Source organism: Anopheles merus, chromosome 3R (genome assembly GCF_017562075.2).
Source record: "Anopheles merus strain MAF chromosome 3R, AmerM5.1, whole genome shotgun sequence".
In the NCBI taxonomy this organism is placed as follows: Eukaryota; Metazoa; Arthropoda; class Insecta; order Diptera; family Culicidae; genus Anopheles; species Anopheles merus.
Genome location: NC_054084.1, coordinates 48,048,431 through 48,073,342, shown reverse-complemented (window position 1 = coordinate 48,073,342; position 24,912 = coordinate 48,048,431). Strand labels below are relative to the sequence as shown.

Genomic DNA, 24,912 nt, shown 5'->3' with positions numbered 1-24,912 from the left:
AATTTGTTTTCAATGTTTCCTTTACTTTGCTCCTTCTTATTTCGTTACCATAATTTTATGCTAATAGTTGTATATATTAGTAATCACAATACGTTTGCTATATTTTCTTTTCAATTTTCCACGTTTTAGACACGACTGCCAGAAGTTAAACAGGTTTGTTTGCCAGATTTCTTATTTGGTTATTACCATCTTGCTGGTCAGTTTCATTGGCAAAACCAAACGACAGCAAATTTCAGTATCGTTTGCAATCGCTAACGATTGATAGGCTGGTATTGTTAGACGTTTATTTTTTTTAAATTAAGTACATTAGAACGGCCTGTTATCTCGCGGGAATTTGGATAATTTGCATTGCTGCTCCATACAGGGACATTCGCAACTACATTTGTGCCGTACTGCTCATTTATACTATTCACTACAGTTGCAGCTTTTAAACTACACTTTTTATTTGTGATTACTTGCAACTGACTGCTTGGTACCTCTAATCGTGTGCGACTCCCGTGTCCGTGTTTCCGCTTCTGCTACGCAACCATTTCAAAGCATTACTTTCATAGCTATTTCGGCGTGCTTTTTTCCGATACGGGGAGCCTAGCACAGCCAGTGGATAGATACACTACAGGTAAAGCTTTATAAGCCATATCGCTGATCATTTTATTTTCCATTTGTTCGGGTTAATAGTAGGTTAAGCTGCTTAGGTTGTAAATAGCAATATTGCGTTTGCTAGCAGATAGATTGGGCTAGGTTTAAGTATAGGTTTGTCTACCGCTCGAATGAAGCTACTCCCTTCATTACAAATACTAGCAACCTTCTCTTGGATATGCTGTTCTGTAGACAGAACTGTGTCGTACAAGTTTAGGATAAAGTAATACCGCAATAACGATGGAGTACATGAGAATGTCTATATTGATTAGGACGCTTCTTTTTGTAAATCTCAAATCAGATAACTTGCTATTGTATCGGAATGAAACTGGATTTTAAACGTAAGCATTTCTACCAGTGTCAACTTTAGGTAAGAAAACAAATTGTAGAATAAGTTCACTTAATCGCCCGTTCGTTGGATAAAGTAGGAAAAAAAAGAATCATATAATAAAATGCTGCTCATGAGAATGTTTCGTTCAAAACTACGCTTAAGTACTGTTACAGCACCGGAGCTGGTCGCACGTAAGTAGATATAGTCCCAGAGTGTAACGTGTCTGGCTTAAACAATAAATCGCAACGTTTTCGAGGACAAGTCGCTCGTCCCTTGGTTCCCGGGTTCGGCAAGCTTTCCATCGATGTGGTGCGATAACAATCAAATAATTCAGATACACTTAGCTACCATTCAACGATTACCCCAAAACATAATAAACACCCCAAAAGCACCAAGGAAAGGCGGAAGCGCACATATGCGTTTCCACTGTTGCGATGCTTGCTCTGTCCTTCGGCCCAGAAAAGGCAATAGGTAGGCAGTAGTGACGGAGCAAGCGATCCAGCGATGACACTGCACTTTACAGATGCACTTGGAACGTCTGGGCCGGAGGTTTTGGGGGTGAAATGAAAGGATTCGTGCTATGTATTTCCGGCTTCGCTACATCTGCTACCCATTCAGCGTCAAAAGGATCGGCAGCGTTTAGTGACTTTGCGCGGTTATGGAGTGAAGGGGCACGCCGTGGAGAAGGGGATACGTTCTTTACAATCTGTCCCAACCATTGTTCTGGATTAGGCAAAGGCGATGCCGTTTCGATTGGAACGACTCCACTGGACGAGGAGGATGTGGTGGTAGAAGCGACCGCTATCGTTTCTGCCACTGCTGGGAAACCACCGCTAACGGGATTAATGGTTGCGGTACTATTGCTGTTACTGCTGTTACTACCGGTACTGCCAAGGCTGTGAGTCGTATTATTACTTGCACTACTGCCACTGTGACTACCAAGGGCGGATAGATCCAGCGTTTGCTGCTTGTTGAGCGGCGAAATAGATCGTGGTGGGATTGTTGGCACGACTGATAGCGTCGGCACGTTCGGTAATACAGGCTGACCAATATCGCTCGGACCGTTGCGAGCCAGTAGCCCAGGAACGTAACTATTCATAGTCACCGATGAGGAAGTTGCCATTGTGCTAGAAGTGATGTTCGTAGTGGCGGTTGTGACCGATGATTTAAGATGCAGCTCTTTGTTCAGATAAAAATCATCCGTATCGTTTTTGGTAAGCAGCGACAATCCCTGGCTCAGTTCCTGGCACAGCTGACTAACGGTGTCCGTGGGCTGCGGAGATACCTCCGGAATGGGCGAAACGGTTGTCCGCTGGGGAGTGCCTGGTTCGAGAAAAGCCCGCTGTCGCTCGGCATTGGACGGAAGATCGTTTATTCGCAGTGACATTTGACGTTTGAACGGGGAGGCCGACCCAATCTGAGTAAATCCACGGAAGCTTCCCTGACGTTCCAGCATCGAGGGTGTCGCGTGTGGTCGCTCAATCGCAAACGGATTGTACGGTTTCGGCGCGTTGTTGTTCTGTTGTGGGGCAACAACCGCAGTATCGGTCCCACCTGCCAGTCTTTCCGTCATTGTCTGCTGCCTGAAGGAGCCGGTGCGCGTAAAGGTGGAATTTTTCATGTCAAATGTCATCGTGACACCGCACTCCTTATCACGACGCTGCTTGCGCTCCAAGCATACTGCGAACGCACAGCCGACCGCATGAGACAGTCGCTCACCGGAGTCCTTACTGGCCAGAAAACCGTGGCACATCCAGCGACGCGTTGTGCCATCCCGACAGATGTAACTAAAGCCTCGTTCATGATTACGATCCGGCGCACAGAACGAAACCTTTTCGATAGTTTGATCTACGATCAACCCCTTAGTATCATCCTCAACCACGCGAAGTCCATCGCCGCTCACATGCAGCTGAGCTCGTATTGCACGTCTCCTCGAGTTCTAAAAACATATAAAACACATACATTCGATTACATTCTGCTACATATTGCGATGGAATTGACTTACCCGTAGCACCTTCAACGCTTCCTCGCACACCTGCATCCCACGAGATTCGAATACTTCTACGCATCCCAAGTACTTCACCGAGAAAGTGCATGTAGCCGAACGGACTGCCTGTTCGTCCGATTGCCATTGGTGGGGCTTTGCCGCCTCTGGAACACGGTCCTTGCGTCTACGGAATGAATCTCGGAATGATTTGCGCAATCGATCCATTTTCTTAGGTGATCGTTTACTTTGTCGGAATGAAGCCGATTTCTGCAACATCGTAGGTAAAACCAAACAAGCAAATCTCATGATTATTTGATAAACTATTACAATTGAAACGATAGAATATATTATATTTATATAGTGAAAGGATACACCGCCAGTAGTATTGTAATGAGTGTTGAATTTGTACTAACCGCATTTTTAACATCTCCGTACGTTCCGCGGGTAAAACCGCGCTCCAGAGGTTCGTGTGATGAATTCGAATTACCCATGTTGTCGGTGTTCTAGTGGAGCAAATCGGCGCTTACAAAGCACTCGAGGTAATTTCTTCAAATATTGATGTAGAGCGATTCTGCTCTGCTTCGAGTTATTTCAACCTACAACGACTGAACTGAGGTAGGAAATTGTTGTCTTCCGCGTGTGTTGAAGCCTTCACTGATTAGCTGCTGATTTATCACATTAAGAAAAGCACTTTAAGCATTTGTAAAGTAAAATAGCTCAAGTTAATTCTGCTAAATGGTGTGCTTTACAACGGTACTGCTTCTTTCGATGTCAACGTCGTTTTGCAAGTATGGCACACTATGGCTTGCTGTGGCCAAGGGTTCTCTCACTCTCTCTCTCTCTCGGGTGTGATGTCTTGTTGCAACACAGTCGTCCAGCGGCAATCGTAAAATAACGACGGATCGTTGCAAGTTATAAAGCACTGTCGCTTAAGATTCAACCAGACACGGTGGTTAGGAGCGTGAAGATAGAGCGAGCTTTAGTCATATTTATGTCATGACTCATAAGAACCGGTCACTTTGTCTGGTTTCTGCTGGAAGGTTTTCACTGTAAAAGAAAAATGCACCGATTGATGATATACGTGAGAGCGTCGCGAACATGTGAATAAGTATTCGATTTGTTTATGCCAAGAACAGCGATTAACGTCAGTTGACAGAGAGCAGACCGAATTTCTTGAGAAAATGTTGAAAACTTGTAACTAATTGATGTAAACGAGAATACTTAATTTTGCGTAAAAATAACTTTACCCTGAACAGATTATAATATTAGCTTACTCGTTTAAAGAAAACCACACCAAATCACGTGTATCACGTTCCGTAAGCCATAGTAATTAGGTTCGTCCGAACCTGCACTGACTAATCCATGGCATGACGACAGCATTCCATTGCCGAAATGTTCCTGTCACTCCCAGATAACAATGATTCGAAAAGTAAGTTTCTGCCGGGATCAAACATTAAACGACTTTTATTGTCATATTACACATTCCATTTACGTCTACGAATTGTTGTAAAAATCTGCATTGTGCGATGGTTTGTGTGTTGAATCATATGACCAATTCCGAAACCGAATGTAGCACCTATTTCAAAATGCATAAGCGTAAGAAACCCGCAAAAGTATTCAAATTATGAGTTGACAGGGGGAATACGTATCGATCCAGTGCGGCGCGATTATGAAACGGTGATCGATAATTGTATTTCCGGATTACCCCTGGAATGGGATTTACGCTCATCAACGACAAACTACATCGCTCATTGCAACACTGAGAAGCTATTTCACTTCTTGTAAATGGGCGTTTAAATGCGAGAAAATTAAAATCAAATCCACTTTCACACCACTTATCCGCCGGCAGTTGTGCTGCTGCCTACGGAAAATAACCTTCCCACACATGCACTTCTTAAGAAGAATGTTTATCACCAACACAAAAAACGACGATCTCAACTAAATTATTACCACACCGTTCCATATTCCGCTTATACCCAGTTCCTTGCACCACTTCCTACTGGTTAATGGGTTTTTTGTTTGGCAACGGAGCATTCCAGCTTTTTCTTCCTAAAACACCCCGTAGAACTGTTTTCGATCTCTGCACTGATCACTTACTATAGTAAAAAAAGAAACATCCCTCCAGCCAGTTGGATGGGGTGGTTTCCTTTGAAAAGCTTGCCGCTTACTTGTTCCCGTGATATGGTGTGTACGCGACCCTGACACCGTCTTGACGACGTCAGCTCTGCTATGTCTACGGCAGATATAATACACACGCCGCGTACTAACGAAGGTATTGCTGCCGACGTTCAAAACAAAAAACGCCCAGCCGCTGCCGTTTGCTTTGACTGCGTTCGTAAATGAAACGCACACACGGCAGCAGCAGCAGCAGCAGCAAACCAACAGAACACTCAAACACAGCGGTGGTTCGATAATGACGTCGCGCAGAGATGTATTCGACGGTGGCGTTAGGCTTAGCCGTGTGCCATCTCTCACACCAATAGCGAGTACTCTGGGTCGTGTGTGCGTGGTTCGAATGTGAAACCTAATACTGACAATGTGGCCACCGTACCGAATGCAGCTTATCGAAATAACCAAACAAATTGCTGTGTTTTTTTCTTCTCTAAAAACTCTCTCGCTCTCTCGTAGAACCTGCCGTCTTTGAGCAGTGTGGGTGATCGTGTAACGTTTTACAGCCCTACCCTTCTTGCTATGGTAACGGTATTGGCATGTTTGTTTCGCACCAATACACCGGTAATATGGACGCTACCCAAAGCTTACCTGACGCCACACACCACACCACTTCAACGTTCAATATCTAAATGTGCGTCTAGCTCCGCTTGCAGAACAGACTCAACACTATCCACCCAAGAGCTGGAAATGTTTTACTTTCTATTTTTGATTTTATAAACTATTTAACGGATAGAATTGGGATTGATCTAGGACTATCTTAGAAATCTTAGTATCTTGTTCAAATTTAATTACTGCACTTAAGATACGATGCATGGAGAGAATTATCTTGACTATCCCAAAGGTAAAGTCATTCGAAAAGCCATCTTCGGATTGGTGTATTCTTTGTCATTCTAAAAATCTTTCAACTACTCTTCACATAAAAGATAAGTAATCTTTAATTCTCTTGTTAGATTATTAGCCCACTAAAAATCAGTATAGCGAATAAAACATACGTGTTTGTATTTGAAGGGAGAGGACTCAAGTAACCAATCGACAACTTTAACGTTATAAGTAAGACTGTACTAAGAACATCATTATACATTGTATGTAATGTGTATATGAATTTTCCTCGTCTCCGGGACAGCTTGCGTTTGGTGCGTCCACGAAGTCGCGACAAATTATGTAACAATAGTTGCTATGCCATGATGACGCCGGATATCATTAGTGTGCCCGGAAGGTTTACATACAGCCAAACCAGTCTAATATGCAAAACATGATTAATGGAATAAGGTTATGGAAGACTTTAGCCACGTCGAGAGAATTACCCCATTCTGAGTACCCCTTAATTGTCCTCCTTAATTTGTTTCTAGCCGAGCAGTGTATGAATTGACCTTTCCTAGGTGACCCACAACTCAATGGTTTGGCTATGCAGTTCATTACCAGGAGAAAGTAAATACGATCAGAAGACTGCTACAAGATCGCAATAAAACGAAACACAAAATTCAAACGATCTCATCATTCCTGAGCCTTTAACCGTTCCCCCTCAAAACAAGGAATCGAGGATACGATTGTAATGCATATGTGTAGGCCCCTTCGGTCTACTGTTTCAATCGTTATTAGATACAACTATGTATCGCATCCATTGCGATACAGCAAGCATACGAAATTCCCAGGGTTTCCCCCGCGATGGTAGAATATTTCAACATTGCATGCAGCACAGGTCGGTCGGTAGAACCCGACCAATCAACAACACAACGACGACGACGACGAGCAGCTACGAGGAGCCACACTAATGCAATGCAATGTTGGCTTCTTGTGCATAGCCGCATGGTGGTGGTTATATCGATATGTGTGGTACAGCAATGCAATGGCAAATATGTACCCAATCGAAAGTTAACCAAGGAGCCCCCGATAGACGAATGGTAGAAGGTCGAGACCGACCCATGGTTTTAGGTTACTGGTATGTGAACCTTTTAAGCGATTATCATGCAGTATTAGATGGATGGTTACCCGAAAGGGGTTTTGCCTGCCGCGTTGACGCAAACCGAAGGCTAGGCATGATTTCTTTACATTGAATTTCTTTGTTCTTTGTCTCGAACATTTAAGCCAATTTTTATATACTGCTGCATACAGTCCTGTAGCATCAACATATCAACAAATATTTTCATCTAATACAACAAGGGCACAGCACTTGTTACGGAGCGGGAACTGTCTAGTGAACTGATTTATTATTTATCAGAAAGTGGTAACGATCATGCCACACATACATATACCACACACCACTACCACTGTCGCCTATATGAAGGCGAGCCATTTCGTGCTTGAGTGTGAGAGTAATGCAGACGCCCCCTACATTAAAAAAACCGGATTTCCTTCCTACAGGAAAGAACTCTATCATCATCGACTGGCGCAGAAAATCACCATCGGTTCGGTTCTGCAGCACGCAAATTCTTAACCGAGCTACTAGAACCTTTTCATGAGAGGCATCACATCCACATGGGGTAAATAACAATGAGTATATGGCACCGATTTTCGGAACAATGGTCGTCACAAACCCTAGCCCTGGTGCCTCCTGTCAGAGCTGCGTTGCCGAATAGAGATGGCTGTGTGTACGCTCTTGGTCGTTTAGTATTATAAATTCGCACCGAGATGCCAAGAATTCCCACCAGTCGTTCTTGTGCGGCTCGTTTTCCCACTCTCCTCAATGCACAACGTGAATAAAATCCCAACATCCTTATAAAAGGTAGGGAGATGAGATTTTGACTTAGAACTTTCCCCTTCCGAAACTGGCGTATTATTCACAGTGCAATCTCTTACTCCAGAAGCCCGACCGGCCGCACTGCATCGCAAGGGGGAAAATAAAACCCAAATCTAGCGAATTCCTTCGTTACGCTCTTTTCTCCACGATCGCTTCGTCTTCGTCGTTTCTTTTGACCTTCGAGACGGCGCGCGCCTGTTGCTGCTGTCGTTGTCGTAGCAAGGTATCAAATGATGTACCGAACGAGAAAGAAGGAGAGAGCAAATGCGAGTAAATGGTCGTCTTTTTTTTGCTAATTTATGCTTGGGAAAATTTCACACCAACCATCATTTCCCCCTCCGGTTAGGGTCGACGTCTTTGGCATGGCATTTTCCAACGACTAAAGCCAAATAAGCTTGGACGCGTTTTTAATCAAACTGTACTATTGATAATCCCTTCTTCCCGGCCGAATAGAGTCCCGGGAAAGGTTGGGAATTCTTCAAACACCCCATTGTGTTCCGGCAGCTCAGTTCATCCGTGAGGTTCTCCGTGGTTCAAATGAGAAACACATCGGTGGTCATCCATGAGGTACATTTGAATGATGTGAAAATTCTTTTCTCAAACGGGACAAATTATTACACTGTATAAATACTGCATATCCCTGGATCGTGAGAAAGAGGCTAAAAATTAAGCATCTGTCCGATTTCATGCAAACGTTCTTATATTTTGAGAAACATAAATACTTTCACTCGTCTAAAGCATCCCAAATCAAATCATTTAAAAATAATAATCTCAAATACTAAATAACTAAGTGGCCAAATTGCCTTCCCCGGACTGTCATTGACCTGGCTCCGCGTATGGGCAGTCTGCATGACACATTTTTTGTGTGTCCACCAATTGACACAAGCTAGACCCCTTCCTGCCGGAAGGAGGACGATTACGACCGTTCTGCTCAGCGAACCGAATCCGTTTATCCCTCCACCACATTGCCGCCACGCCGAGGGAAGGGTGGAAGAAAGGTATGTAACAAAAAAAAGAAGCATACGCATACTTCTCGCACAACGACACAACTTGCCCAGCAGTGTGATGGAAACTCCCACCTACCGGCTTCACTCACCGTGTCACTTCAGAACGGTGGTGTGTGCGTTGGTGGGAAAATACTATACTCCGAACTTCCCTTGTTATTACTGGTATCCGCATATGCCTCTGCTGCTACCTCTGATGCATGCCTGATGACACTCCACCACCACACGTTTCACAGGTCCGTTTAATCGGTGCAATATTGGAATAGAAGCAAGTGACAAGCAGCAGCAGGACGTCGGTGGTAACCGTGACGCCGGGACGCTATGCTTCCTCGACCATACGGTGAGTTGTATTCAACCCACTGTTGTGTAATTTGAATTCTCAATTCTGTGCCTTTTTTGTTTGTTTCTTCTTTATACAATGACCTCAACTCTTTGGCTGTCACTTTGAGGTCTGCAGCATTATGTGAATGTGTTTTTTTAGAGAGCCACATAAAAAAGGTATCATCTTGGCAAGGGCAGACAATAATTAGGCAGATAAAGTGAACATTTTTGACACAACTTCAGCTTCAGTTTTATTGACTATTATAACATGATTAGCCTTCAGAATCACATTAGTTTGTTCGCCACTCTCTGTGCACGCTACACAATCCGCACAGTGGGAAAGCAAGCAAGAACACGTTTCACACATTGGTGGTGTGCTGCGACAATATTAAATCACGCACGTGTCACAAGAGAGTTTCCGGCTTAGTGCCGGATTGTGTGTACATGAAACGTCTGCCGGGGGTTCTCCTATCGGCCGCACGGTCACGGATTAGATGCAACCCCCTGAAGATGGCCTACAGCATCTAACGACTAAATCAAGACGAAAGCATATCACTTCTATTTGCTTGCGATTTGCCGAGAAAACTATACAAGCAAACGAATATATTCCTCTAGCCAAAACCATATCATGCAGTGAGAGCATAATAACGCCCTACGTCTGTACACACCGGTACGTGGTTTAAGGGAACTTTTCATGCACATTATTCCAGTGTGGAAGCGGCGCGCGAACTGAGTCGTGTGTCGAGATTCTACGACATTACGCCCCTCCAGCATATCAACCCACTAACTAACTAGCGCTACCACCACACGGGTAACGCATAATGTTCACACATTTGAAGAGAGTCAGGCCCGTAGTTTTCCGATTTCCATATTCGTCTCGCTCGCTCGAAATCTAATCTCGCCTCTTTTGAAACCTTTACAGTTGCGTTGAAAAACTTGGGACCCTTTTTTTAGTTGTTTTCCCAAACTTTTCCCACCTCCGTCTGCTGACGGTTGATGCTGTTTTTTCATTTGTGAGCCAACTAAAAAGGAAATAAAAGCCTCCAGCACGGCGGCAGGGTGGGGTGATGGTACTTCAATGGGAGTCCTTGAGATTTGTCCCTCTGCTGCACCATCGCGACCCTAGTTATAAGGGACTGAGATTTGAGCGCTGCGATAGAATAGCTCGAGTAACACACCTAACTGGTTCATAAATTACAAACGAATTAATAACCGTCGCCTAAATAGTCGATAGAAATTCTTGAACTCCTACTCAGCTGCAGAAGAAATCCAATCCCCGCTTCTCGTTTCTGAATTTACTTCGTTTGTGAGAATTGGTTTGAGAGAAAGAGGAAAAAAAACCTACGGGAAAATTGCCTCTGAATGCAATCCGGAGACCCCGGTACGCGTCTTATCGAACAGGGAAATGCTTCGATTCGAAAAAGGGAGAGCCACAACAACAACAAAAAAGCATATGGTGGTGGTGCGGTTGGTGATGACCGTGCCCCGGGGCCTGGCGGATGGTGGTCGTGGTACCGCTTTTCATCAGTTTCAAATAGGGAGAAGAGTGCGATGCGAGTGCGAGGGATTCAGTTTTCCATCATTAAACAAAATAAATAAGCGTGGGAATTGCACATGTAATAGGGGGAGGGTAAACGTTGATGCGAGAAATCATCCGATGCCGTTAGTGGCGCGAACCACCAACCCATCGCCGTTCTTATTTTCATGACCAGCTAATTATTGTAATTGAATAAATTTGTGCCTGTGTGTGTGTTAAAGAGATGAATGAAAATGAGAAAGTAATAAATGTATGGAAACTGTATCCGTTCCGTACATTGGAAAATTCTGCGTACTTGTGTGAGCGAAAGTAATTAACATTACACACGAAAATGGTACATTTTAATATGAACATTATTTGCTTAAATACAAGTTTTATATTGCAGTACAGTGTGGTTGGGAATCCAATCACTTGTAATGTGTCGAGATCGATGTGTCTCTGCTTGGTTCTCAAACGACGAATGAAAGCAATAACACTTCTTCTGTCCTTCTTCCCACGCTACTTCCTCTCAATCAATCAATCACTGGTGACCCGCGCTCGCCCAGCGTCTATATAGCCCAAGCAGACCGTCTTATACACACCATTGTGGTACCTCCTCCCATCATCCGCCCCTTACCAATCGGGACGACGTTCAATATTTCGTTCATTCACCCCGCGCTGCTGCAACTGGTGCTGTTGTGTATCAATAGCATGTGTGGCGGCAATAGGAACAATGATGCCGGCGGAATGCAGTGCGCAAAAAGTGCATCGATACAGAATTGGGTCCACCACGCAGGAGGGTGGCAATGGTATGACGTTGACACCCGCTTGCATCGTTGTGGCCGATGTCGTTCCACCATCATCGATTCTGTAGGAATGCTCCACATTCTTCGTTAGGTCCGGTGGGAATAACGAACAACAAGGGGATCTTTTATCGGCAGTGACAGTGACGACATTACACTAGCCAGCGACCAGTTGCAGGATATCCTGCTGATCCTTTTTGGCACCAATTCGAGAACGTGTTAATAATTGCTTCCGCGCGAGCTGTATATATCATGTAAAATAGGGTTTTGCAATTTTCATTTAAATTGTATTTTCCTACCCCTAAAATAACACCACAAACACACACAAACACAGACAGAAACACAAAAGTAATTGAAAAGTGGTAAAAAATCATTCTTCATTAAAAGGCTTTCCCAATCAGTACGGAAGGGTCAAGTTGCTATCCTGTTATTGCAAATGATATTATGGCAGTACATTCCCAAACCTACTTTAATGTAGCGCATTATTGAATTTCCCTAGTCGGATGGCCAACAGGTAGGTTAGCTGGATGCCCAATTGATTTTGGGTCAAACTAACTGTGAAGAGCAGTATCCCTTCTTTATGAGCCGACATTCCCTTCACACGATGCGTGTAAATTAGGTTGCTCCCTTTATTTGGCACACGAGCATATAACACTGGGAGGTAATTTTCATCCGCCACTCGAGCCAGCTTTCGCCAGACAGAAAGAGAAAGAGAGAGAGAGAGAGAGCGAGAGAGAGAGAGAGAGAGAGAGAGAGAGAGAGAGAGAGAGAGTATAAAATGATAATAAGAACAAAAATGGGTTTAATTTGATAAAAAATGTTTACTTCTATCCATCGCCGCCTCAATAGATGTGCAATTCCAACGCTAACCATACAACAACTGTGAGGAAACCAGCACCTTTCCATGGAGTGGATTGATTTGCAAGTTGTTGCTGGCAGGCTAAATGAACAGCAATGTTCATTGAACCGGCTAACAGATGTTTCTAAGCGTGTAGCTGTGTAGCACGTATCGTGAATGATTAGGACACACAAGCACCTAGACATGAAACAGACAATCAAAGGTATCATATAAATCAACGACTTAAGTGAATATTTCAAACATGCACAACAGATTTAGGCTATAAGTGGAGGAGTGTAAGAGCCTATCTGGTTAAATCTTAGCTAAATAAATGAAAAAAATAAATATCCATCCCAGTGTTACACCGTACCAACATTTTTCATTTCCTATATCCGTTTTTGATCTTTACCCGCTAAACCACATCAATTCTCAAACAGCCCACATTAACACACACCCGGCCAGGTGAATGTGATGAGTCATCGAGAGGGTGTCATTCAGCTCAATACGGATTGCAGTGAATCTTCCTCCCCTTTTCAAGCGATGAATCATTCCCTCATGTTCGACGGCATGCTCTGCGTTATGCACTAATGAACTATTAGCATTCCAGCATACCACGGGATTTGATATTAGTTTTAACCACTTTAATGTTACTATGCTGAGTCACAGAGAGAGAGAAAGAGAGAAACACACACACAGATTGTTGATTTTGAACCGCTACATCTATCGTGCCAGATCGTGGTAGTGGCGTAGTGCTTGATGGTTTCTCGCGCGAGGGTGCTAGCTGCTAGATACAAACTACCCTCAGCAGCACGCCCAACACCCCGGCTTATGCTTCCGATCACTGTTAATTGTGTTAATTAAGTATTGCTGGATTGTTAGGCCGGCCGGTTGGCGTGACTCCCCGCGTCCCGAAACACTAGTAGATTTTCTTTCCGTTCGTAAATACCACCGATCAGTCAGTTGCACAGAGCAGTTAGTGATACAGCCACACGCAGTGGTATTCCGCTTGAATGTCGATAATTAATTCAATTTCGTCAAGGACAGTTCCATAAGTCAACTGCTGTGTTCGACGCGTCAGCAATGGAGCAGATGCTGTTAGCACCCTTTTCTTTTGCTGCCATTAAATTTTGCTCTATTCGATTTTTATTGTGCCACCATTTCCTCCGTATCACGATGCTAGGGGAAATCGTTTCACTTTTTTAACATAATTTAATAAAGCTGGCTGGGAGTCAAATATAGAAACCGATTACTGTCCATTAGCTACTCATTGTTCAGTTAAATTTAGAAACATCGCACGAATCGTCAAAATTGGACTAAAATGTTGGCACACAAAAAATGCTGCTCTATAAATACATATAAAAATGTATATAACGTTACTTTAATTCAATAACATAAAGTTAAACGGATTTAATCAATATAAACAATAAATATGGAAAACAATAAACAATATAAATATAATCAATAAACACACATCTTGTGTTATGCACAGTTTTTGCAATTTTCAAGGTATCCGACCGTTGTCCATGGACAAGCCTTTATTGCCTATGGTCGTGACACGTGTGCAAATCAGAACGAAACAAATATTTCCCCTTGAAAATAGCATAACGCTTTTAAACATCACTGCAGCTACAATACCTCTTCCTGTCATTGAAATCTTCTGATTTTTGAATTATAGTGAAATCGAAAGTACAATAAACCTAATGCCAAAGAAGCTCACTCAACCAACAGACACATGTATAAAAAGTATCAAATGTATCATCTGGTCCTTACTCGTATGCTGTGTCTAGCCAAAAATGTTCCTTTGGAAATACCTTTTCTGCCCTCTTTCTTCGACGCATGCCGTAAATATGTGTGAGCAGATGGTGCCGGCCCGCTGCTGTTGAATTCTTTCTCCATCTGCCTTTTGTAAACTGTCTGTTTCTTCTCGTCCTTTGCAACCATACTGTTTCTAGGTATGTGCTGAATATAGAGCACACGACAGCATTAAACCAACAGTAAACATCTATTGAGCCTTACTCCTGTTACTCATAAAAATGTGAAACAAACATAAGATAATAGGCACGGCAATGTCGTAAGTTTCGTTTAAGAAATGAACTTTACCGAGAGCCGTGGGCGGATAGAGTAGTATTATGCACATTTCTTGCTTTCTTGCACTGTGTAGGACGTCAAAGCAGTGTAAATCGTCCGGAAGGATGTTTGCACCATCGATTACAATATCCGCCGCAGCAAAATTACCGTAACGTAGCTCCTATCGCGCTGGAAAATCAAGGATGAAATTTCCTCGCACGAAAGGAAAACCATCTAACGAACCGTAACGGGAGTCAACTGTTGCCCTTGAATGGTATAGAAAAGGCATAAAACTTTGCAAGGGTTCGCCGACAAAAATAAACTCCCCCCCTTCGAACAGGTGTTGCCATATAATGAGTTTTCCGGCTTATAGATTTCCACTTGCTTTTCAATTTGACATTGTTTGAGTTTTGCATTGGAGAGATGAGGCTGTGGAAAGTACTCTACATTAGTAGGATGTTCTCTTAAACACAAAATAACAGCAAGCTAAAGTGATTATCAGCTAACATATGTAACTAGCAGGAGGAGCATTGAAATTAACAACATTTACATTCACAACTACCTAACACAAGCAGCCATGTCCGCACGCACTTGTGTTGATTGCAACTGCTTTTGCACACAATTTGATTACTCGTTCGACGAACATTGTTGCATACGGTGTTTCAACCAAATTCCATTCCACATTCTTCCAAACATGATTACATTCCCTTGACAACCATTCACCATTGGCGATTCGAATGCTTTCTAGTTTGAAACATGATTCATGCAATGGCCAAACCACGAAGATCTGCGCGCACAAGCCGTCCACCAACCGACCCCAGAATGGAGTGGGTTTGCAAAACGCAGCCGAAGAAACAACGAGTGTACGTACACACAAGAAAACACATCATCAGGCCCCAGGTGGTGATGGAAAGTCCGCTTCTTGCGTGGCAACTCGTTTTGCAGTGCCTGCAGTGCAAGCAGCAACACCAACACCACCACGCGATCGAAGAAAAAGGTGGCTCCAACCAGACACACTGGGAAGGAACCGTACACTTACTACCCTTTCCCGTGGCTCAAGCCGGAGCCCTGGTGGTCCCCACGAAGCAAACTAAGCCGGTAAAACAGGTTTTTGCCCACCTCTTATCCGCGCAGACCAGCCAACATTCCTGAGTCTTGCGCATTGATCAACAAAACACGTTCCAAAGACGGTGGTGGTGTGTTTGTGTGTGTCTGTGTACGTATGATTGAAAGAGGCCGATCTCGAAAAAATTAAGCAGACAACCTACGAGAGGATGGTGTTGTACTCTCGCAGCTTTCAATCAATTCAACCTTTTAATATTCACTACAGTTTGAAAGATAGTTTTTAATAATTTGCATTTATAAATACACTTCAATTCGAACAATTTAGATTCTTTACACTCAATGTTCCTCAGCGCAAGATTCTTAAGATTAACACACACTCTTTAACATGCAACGGTTTAATTTCTCCTAAATGCAGTGAAAAATTCGTTGTTAGCCACTCACTGTGTTACAGGAAAAGGAAAAGCTCCAATCTAACCTTCAACTGTAACCCGCACAGACAAAAGCGAGCTTCCAGTTCAAGCCGCACATATCTTCAAACTAAAGAATACAGCTCGTTATTTGGATACATGGATGCCTCAAAAATACGCTCTTAAAAATTTGTGATCCCCTACCACAACCGCTCTGCAATGTGTTTAATACATTTATTATTACACACCCGTCATAACACACTGGCAAAACAAAAAGATATGGCTCCTTCGGGCGTATGTTCCCATGCATTTAAAAAAAAACGAGCAACGTATGTAGTGTAGTTCGCGCGCATTGCGCATTCGAGCAACAGCGGCGTACGGGCTAGAGTCAAAGTAGCCATATCCAGACACTTTTCAACCGCTAAATTGGCACCTCGTGTTCGCCTCATCTAAGAAAACCCACAAGTTATCAGTGCAAACAAGCGCAATACGGCTATAGAAGCAAATGTATGGGGCGGCACTGGCCAGCCGCATCATCGTATCTGCACAAACCCGTGTGTAGGGATGCTGTGTGCGGCGGCCGGGTAAGATCTGTGAAGCCGTGAAGGTATGTTATCACTCACCCACTCCTCACAACAAGTGTCATCAACCAGGCCCCCGCCCGCGAACCAATATAAGGTCACGTTATAAAGGCAGTCCAAACAACAAACGCTATCCACCGGGGCCACAAACGTGCCGTACGGTGGATTGCTTCTTCACAGAGCAAATAGCGACGTTTGCTTAAGATGGTGGGTGAGATTTTAATGACATTTACAACCGCGAGACAAGCAAAATCCAGCAAACGCGTTGTAACCTCAGTCGGACAACACCGTGCACCTCTCAGATCAACTCAATGTAAGGTAGGAAAATACCCAACCAGCACCCGGGGACAGTAAACCGATAAGAAACTTGCGGGTTAAGCTGAACATCCTATTTCCCTAGAGGGATTCATTCACCTGTTCCTCGTGCTTCGCACGCATCTCCGGTGGATTAGGACAGATAAATATGGTGTGGCACGAAAAACAATTCATTTTTGTGCGGCACAGAATCGCAAACACATGTCTTCCGGATGAACGACATTGAAGGGCGAACGCGTGTTGTCCTGCGAAAAGCTCACAGCTGTAACCGATCCTAGCCGAATGAGGTGCAAGAGGGCTGGTTTGATTATCGTGTCGTAGGTTTATTCTTAACCTGGACCTTCGAGTTCTCATAGAGATTGAAGGCTAAAAACCGCAAGAAACTACTCTATCCGCAAATCCAAGAATCTTCTTCATCTTGGATTCCACGCTTCTCGTGGATCATTCGTCTTAAGTAGGATATAAGGACAGGAAAAAATCCTTTGTGCAGGGATGGGGTACCAGATCGGATCTTATTATTCAGAAAGAACGGCTTCGGCCGTATTGCTACCAGATCGGATCTCATATGATTGAAATTATAAAAATGCAAATTTCTATTTGTGCTGCATTTATCATCCCTAAAACCAGGTAAAAACCAAGAGAATTTACCGTGACCATACCGTTTAAAAGGCAAAGAAGAGCTCAACACATCTCTACTAACAAAACGGATCGTCCCCAACCGCCCAACAGATAGTAAGAAACACACACACACAGATCATCGTCATATCGTGGAGAAGAGTTGTCGTTCGAAGCGAGACCTACGTCAGCATCCGTGGCCCTGGAGTGGTGTCCGGTGTGTAAGAAGAAAACTAATACTGGAACCGGTTTGGGCAGCCAACACAGCTACGAAACGGTATGCGAAGCCATGAAAACCAGCTTCAAGGAGTGTAGCATGCAAGAAGGTGTTCCAACATCCCTCTCCTTTCCTCGGCTAAGATCGAGTTCTCGGGATAGAGAGTTGGTTGGTATTCAACGAACCGAACGTGATATTCTCCTAGTGCCTTGTGATGATGAGGTTTTGAAGATCGTTTGCTGTGATTCAATCCGTTTCGATACTTCACTACTTCAAATGCAAAACATGTGAGGATCGGGGGAGGGGTGCATGATGCTGATGCTTAGGTTCGATTCCTGGTTTCGATCGTTCCAGGAAACGCCTAATTGACCGGAAGTGGTAAATATTTTAAGTACCTGCGCGTAGCATGGGCCTCGAAAGTCTGAGGCGTGTAATTTAAGCATAAGGGTAGAACATTTTTCCAACATTTTGCACCACTCCTGGTGTGCGATGATCGACATCTTCCGACAATTTCCCAACACGACCAGCAGATCCGAGCGGAGGGACATCGAACTTTTTGCAACAGGTTATTTTTTTCTCTCGGTTTTACTCGCTTGCTGTGTTGAACGACGACGTGTGCTGTAGAGTTTGTGCGAGTGTGTGTGTTTTGCTATCTTCTATTGTGCGTTATTGCCCCTTCTTCGTACGCTCTTTCAACTGACGTTATTTTGTTCCCGTTTTTGGCTGTGCCGAAAAATGATGAGCTTTTTTTACCTTTCGTCTTTGCCAGAGCTGTTCCTCCAGTTGTTTCGAGATTTTGGTTTTCCAAAACAAGCAGCACCGATAATTAATGCCCCAAACTCATTCACTAACACCGCGGTGGGACGACGTTGATTCACACGCAAATGCGTATCCAGGTATCACGAATTTGCTGCGCACTCGGGTCGGTTGCTTTATGATTGAGACGATTTCTTTTCTTTCCCACAAAAGACACGCACTTTCGTTTCCACAGTTATTGCAATATACGGAAAGGTTGCTGGCACTGCCCGAGCTTCGGGGCACATAATTGCTATCGATTTCATAAATTCAACCCAACCACTGAGCAGCTGCCCGATAAATACATGCTACGCTCATTGATCGTGAAAGCCAGCAAAGGTTAAATGCGATGATCATCACTCGCGGGACTGTATGAAGTAGAAAACAATCCCGAATCCAATCGATGCACACGGATGGTTCCGATAGAAATACCATAAACGCACTCCGGTAGCGATTCACAACATCGACTACACGCTCACACCGCACGAAACTCACTCTTCTTCTTCTTCTTTGGCTCAACAACCGATGCAACAACGAAACTCACTACCAAGTGGAAAAACAGCGCTGGACGTCCGCGGCAACGAAAGACACGCTCCGTACACGCTCCTCCGAACTACCTCAAACAAAAACTATTTCATTGAACGGCGTGCAAAACGAACGACGCTGCCCGTAACGGTCGAACTTGAACCGTTTCTGCTGCACCACACTAACACCACCATGCAACGGTGCGCAGCAGCTACACGCACACCTTTACACTAGTCTGGATATTGAAACGTTCACGCACACAGCTGCTTACACGCACGCAAGAAAGGGAATGGCTGAGGCTATGATCTTCAGGGCGGATTTATCCAAAACAAGGGATACCTACTAAAATTATTTTTTTGTTAAGTACTAAGATGGATGTTTCACCAATGGTATCTTTTGAAGCTTACACATTTTGTCTGATCATATGCTGGTTTAAAATTTAGCAAAAGTTGGTAATGAGAAATTTGCTCGAAAATGGGCACTGTGAGACACACCTGCTGGATTTATTACCAAATAGTATACTCTTTCTATTTATTTGAGTAACGTTTGAATTTTTTTTAACAACATGCGGATAAATTTTCATTTTAAGGCTTTACATTAAATTCAAGATTTGTTTTTAGTTATCGGCAAACAGTCAAATTTACACGAGCTAAATTAATTTTAATTTGGACAGAACGAATTGTTTTGCACCGTTGTGTCCGCGCAGGTAGGTGTGCGATTCTCACTCTGAAAATTTCGAGCGATTTTCTCACTTCTCATCTTCTCACTGTTTTAAACTGCACAATGATCAGTGATCTTCTACAATATTTTTAAGAAATTTAACAAAAAATAAAAATAGCATAACATTTACATTTTTAAAACGACTTTTTCATTATTTTTCAGAGAATCGAAGATATTTGAGCGAGCAAAATTTTGTGCTCAAAATCCAGCTGAATACCGATAATGCATTTTTCTCTTTCTTCCCTAAGCATCTAAGTGCATAAGCCGTTTGAAATTGTGTTTGTTGTACATATGTGTGTTTCGTTATGTTGTTTGATCGTGCAGTGCAAAGCAGTTGAATAGTAGAAGACCGTCCGTTGGTGGCAACATCGTTCGGTCTGTACACCGTTGAATGAAATAGTTTTTGTTTGTGCTAACTCGGAGACGCACGTATGCAGTGTGTCTGACTTCCTTTTTTAGCGGAATGACTGAGATTTTGTCCACAAACACATGTGCTCGTCTAACCCGGCGCTCTAGCACCAATCGAAAACGACATCGAACATGAAAAATGTATGGGATTTGACATGTTTATGGCCTTAGGCTGCGCTCTGGCACCAATCGAACACGACATCCGACTCGAACAAACCCATATAATCATATGGAGGAACACTGTCAGACACAAACATACAAACAAGACAAACATGTCAAATCCATACATTTTTCATGTTCGATGTCGCGTTCGATTGGTGCTAGAGCGCCGGATAACCCATGCTCCTGGGTACAATTTGTTTACTGCTGGCAAAAATTATTTCATGATCTTAACTGTTTGAGGAGATTTTACGAATTTGTTTTGAATAATGGTATCAACTATATAGCAGGATTGACAAATAAAAAGAAATAAATAAAGAGAATAAGTATACACACGTTTCAAACATTATTCTTTTCGGGGATTGTTAATGTGCGCAATTATATATTAGGATCTTATAAATTTAAAATTCTCAACGAACTAACCAAAATCGAGGAGATGTTATATTTAAAACTTATCCTATCATGTTTATTTCAAATTACTCATCATTAATAAAATATATGTCTTTCTGCTAGGTAAATATGTTCATGACACAGCAGAGGTTTAATTCTAGTGGTTGTTATTTTTTATATGAAAAACATTGAATTGTAAATCTAATCTACACCAGCAAACAAATGTGTAAATCCTATCCACATTTTGTTTATTTCAATGATTTGATTCACACTTTGAGCAATTTGATTATTGAAATATCTGATTGGATTGGACAAATACATCTTTGCGTTAAAAAAAAAGAATTGAATACGATAAAACGCCCGAATCTTACTAGGAAGTGTTTGTGATAGCCTTTATTCTACAACCTTTGTTTTGTAATCTGAGAATGCGTGCCTATTTAATTACATTGTATCCTTTATTTTTACATCAGATTGCTTTACGCAAGCTAACGGCTTATTACATTTTCTTTTCAAAGTTTCCATCAATTGCATTTCTTGATCACGTAAAATATTGGTCCCCGGACGTGCACCATAGAATTCAGCCAGCCATTTTATTCGATCACACTACCGATGACTAATCATCAAACAAGATAAGATAAACGAATAATCTCGCTTATGTCAGATAAACTATAGTATCGTCTTTAGAAGCTGATAAAATAAATCAATGAGATGAGTAATGTAGAATGTAGCATCGAAATTTGAGCAAAATTGAAGTGCCCTTTTCCATGTGGTTGAGAAAAAAGATTGAAGAAAAATCTGTTATTTTAAAGTCATAGATCACATCACTAGATTATTTACCTGAAATAAGAAATCCATAATATCAGACTAATTCCGTCAATAATATTTATTGGGTAAGATGCAGAAGTTATACTGGGTTGTGATTCTTTCTTTTCTTTTTTTGATGAATTTTTGGTAGGAATATCCTTTCTATTCTATCATTGAGACGGAACTTTGTTTTATTTCCACATCATCTGGCAGTTTTCACACTGATAGGAGCGTTATCCAGGCATATAACTAGAAACCAGTTGTACAATATCCTATATATTTTGGACATATGAACCTATCTTCGTTTAACATCATTTTTATAAAAAGCTATAAACTTTTGTATATTTTTTACAAATACTATGCGATGACCATTATATAGCTTAACGCTTTCCAAGAGAACTTAAAATACAACTAAAGTTTAAATACCACGTCGGAATGTTTTAAATAAGCTGATCTTCTTCAGACGACGGATTTTGGCTGGTCGAAATCTCGTTTACTTAGTTGGTCACGCACTCATGGTTACAGTTTCACGTTCGCGACCGGTTGCTAAATTTGATAGTGTACCGGCCTCCCCGGATGCTTTGCTTTGAGTTACAATTATAAATTTGCTTCCGGTTCGTTGCACACCGTATCAACTAACAGGAAAGGAAGTGTAGTACAAGAAAAGTGTAGAACACAAACGTGTAGTGCTTGCCTCCGCACTGCATGCTGGAGAAATCGTTGCCAAATGCCTCCCACATGTTAGCAGCAAAGGAGGCAGGCATTGAGGAGGTAGCAACAATAGAAAAAAGGGTGCGACAATGTCAACCCGTTTATGTTGGCCAAGAGATCGGCTTGCAGTTGACATTATGGTGTCGTTTTGTTCGTTTTGCATCAGTAAACCCTAGTGATTGCTAGTGGTTGCCCATGTGTTTGCTCACGCTAAAAAAAATGGCACGATCAAAGAAACTGTAGTAACATCAAACCCAAGGATAGTGAGAGAAGTATAGAAAACAACGGACGGAACACATGGCCACCAGCCAACTGCTGGAACCGCTCACGTATTTTTCGATCGAAAACAGTTCCTTTTCCGAAGCGACATATGATGACGATGATGGTGATGATGATGAAAGATGTGAACGGAATGGTGCAGCAGAAGCCACCCATGGCACAGTGCCTTGTAATGGTTGGCGAGCAAAACGAGGTCAACTGGATTACACAATTTGCACGACTCTGCAACTCCAAACTTCAAGCTTGGGCGGCATGGGTTAAGACAGACCGAGATTACTGCAATCGCAACCGAACCATAAATGGTATCCTAGTAACACAGCGGGATTTGATCAGGGAGGCGGCGAGGTTCGCGTGCAGACGGCACTTGACTTTTCGTTTGGGCTGATTTCATTCATAAATTTGCTCTTCCTGTATATGGACAAAGTGACCGGGTTGAAATGATCTTTCCAGTAATGTAGATGACTCGTTGGCACGCTTCATGCTGCTTCCATCGATAGTGAAACGGAGACGCGAAAAGTTACATAACGATTCCGGTGAATTGTAAAACCTGCCGAATATTTGTTTTTGTGCGGTAATTGATCCCATATTCAGCTTCAAGAACGTTTGATAAATGATGAGGAAATATTGTGCAGCGTTCCTATGGGTAAGTCAGGTGTATCCTTTCACAATTCTACAATATTTCAAAGCATATGAAAGTTGCAAACGAAACTTACCTGACCCGTCTATAGGGTTGTCGGTGTGTTTGGCGATGTGTTTAAAAGTTATCTATCGGGTTGGTAGTGTTGTGGTTGCGCCGTTTGCAACGCTGAATCGATTCAGCGATAATGGGCTGAACACGAGCAAGGGGCACACAGCACAGTGCATCAAAACTCACGGGAGTGGCCGCAGGTGTGTGTGAGATTTCGAAATTGTGCGATACAACCCAATGGTTGTGACTGATTACGGCCACGTTTCGGTGTGTTGTTGTTGGGGTTGTGGCGTGTTACTACTGCTCCACTACACTGAACCGCTGAAGCAGTGAACGAACGAGCACAGCAGCAGCAGCAAAAAAAAAAACTATCACAATGCACTATGCAGGCGGTTTTTCTCACACCATTTATCACGAGCCTTTCGCTTGGTTCACCACATCAGATGATGACGTTGAGAGGGCAACAATTACGGCAGGGAAGGAAAGTGTAGCATATCTCGGCGGCTTGGCTGCTTATTTGTTGTGTACCAATTAAAAATTCGAGTTTCACTTTTGATTCATCGTTTTACCCGCTTACAACTGCTTCAACACTCTTTCCTTTCATCCATTGCCACAAACCTAAGATACGTAAGCAAGCAGGCAATTTTTTCAAACCCTCAACTCAATCTCAATTCGACCGAGCAAACCGGATGTGCACATAAGTATGATTTTCTCTCACAAATCACAAGCCGCCAGGGATCATTGCGCTGGGAGTTTTGTTGTTTTTCGGGCACTTGACGACGAGTAGCCGCACACAGTGAAAACTTTGCACACCAACACACCGATGCTCCATGCGGGCTTTTCCGGCGATGGAAAACTCACGCTCCAAGCACCAACTCGGTCGGTCACTAGCTCGCAGTTAACCTTTTCGCCCGCCTGGTGGGATAGAAACTCGCCTACTGTTTGCGATAATCACAAATTGGACAGGATTGGCAGCCTACCGTGCATATATGACTGCACGCACGACTACTACGGCTGAGACACACGAATCAATTCAAACGACAAACAGCGATGCTATCGCGATGGAACGGTGGAACCCGACAGCATGCGCCAGCATTTGTTTGTGTCTATGCAAGAAATTTTCATTGGGAACCTGACGTGACGAAAAACACCCACTTACCGCACCGAAAAGAGTGAGAATTTAATCGATACACGGTGCTTGGATTCTAGTCTGCTGGCCATCACAGATTACAAGCGATTTTCTGACTGGTACCGTAACAGTACCGATACCGTCGTGGCTCCGACAAAGACGCGCTCTGCTGCTTCACGAATGCGTGCAGCAGCTGCCTATGTGTGGTGCAGCTATGTGGGGGAAAGAATAGGTAACTCGAACACCAGCGATCCAGGCCACCGCAAAGCTATTTTCCGTTCAGCTCCATGCCAGCACAGTAGGCCAAAGTAGGCATGGAAATCGGAGCCGATACAATTTCCACCACACTGGTACGAATTCGCGAGCAAACGCCGTGAGGGGTGGGCTTAAACTGAAAGAAAATCGCATCCCCACGATATGTGCGTGCGCGTTGACTCCATGTAGCCTCTCCGTGAGAGATCCGAACTTGGCACACTGGACGCTGGTTGTTCGACTGGTTGGGCAAATTGGAACACATTTTGTTTTTCGTTACACTTACTTGGAGAGAAGGTGGACTGTTTTCCGAGAACTTTAAGGTAAGATATAACTTTTTTGCAAAAATTGTACAAAATAATTTATATAAAACAAACATGAAAATTCTACAACGAAACGGTAAAAACCTAAAGGGTGTAGTCTTTTAGTATCGGTTAAAT

General features: G+C 43.1%; 1 protein-coding gene across 7 annotated transcripts; it reads right to left on the bottom strand.

Annotated features, from left to right (window-relative positions):
* Positions 1-627: 627 nt before the first annotated feature.
* On the bottom strand, positions 628-24,496 carry LOC121597714 (protein numb). 7 transcript variants are annotated; one of them, XM_041923724.1, is made up of 4 exons: positions 18,366-19,083; positions 3,368-4,001; positions 2,973-3,221; positions 628-2,906 (listed from the first exon to the last, which is right to left on the bottom strand). In XM_041923724.1, the coding sequence occupies exons 2-4, from the start codon at positions 3,443-3,445 to the stop codon at positions 1,485-1,487; spliced, it is 1,749 nt and encodes a 582-aa protein (XP_041779658.1). In that variant the 5' UTR covers positions 3,446-4,001; positions 18,366-19,083; the 3' UTR covers positions 628-1,484. The 7 variants fall into 7 exon arrangements, with proteins under 7 accessions (XP_041779658.1, XP_041779664.1, XP_041779660.1 ...); XM_041923730.1 differs by having other exon boundaries at positions 18,952-19,083; XM_041923726.1 differs by lacking the exon at positions 18,366-19,083 and adding an exon at positions 15,953-16,130.
* Between the last annotated feature and the right edge of the window lie 416 nt (positions 24,497-24,912).

Bases quoted from the DNA above. Each gene is read 5' to 3' on its own strand.
- LOC121597714 (XM_041923724.1), bottom strand. From the start codon at position 3,445: ATGGGTAATTCGAATTCATCACACGAACCTCTGGAGCGCGGTTTTACC. The intron at 3,222-3,367 runs GTTAGTACAAAT...ACGATGTTGCAG, and splicing joins ACGGAGATGTTAAAAATGCG to AAATCGGCTTCATTCCGACA. The intron at 2,907-2,972 runs GTAAGTCAATTC...ATATGTTTTTAG, and splicing joins AAGCGTTGAAGGTGCTACGG to AACTCGAGGAGACGTGCAAT.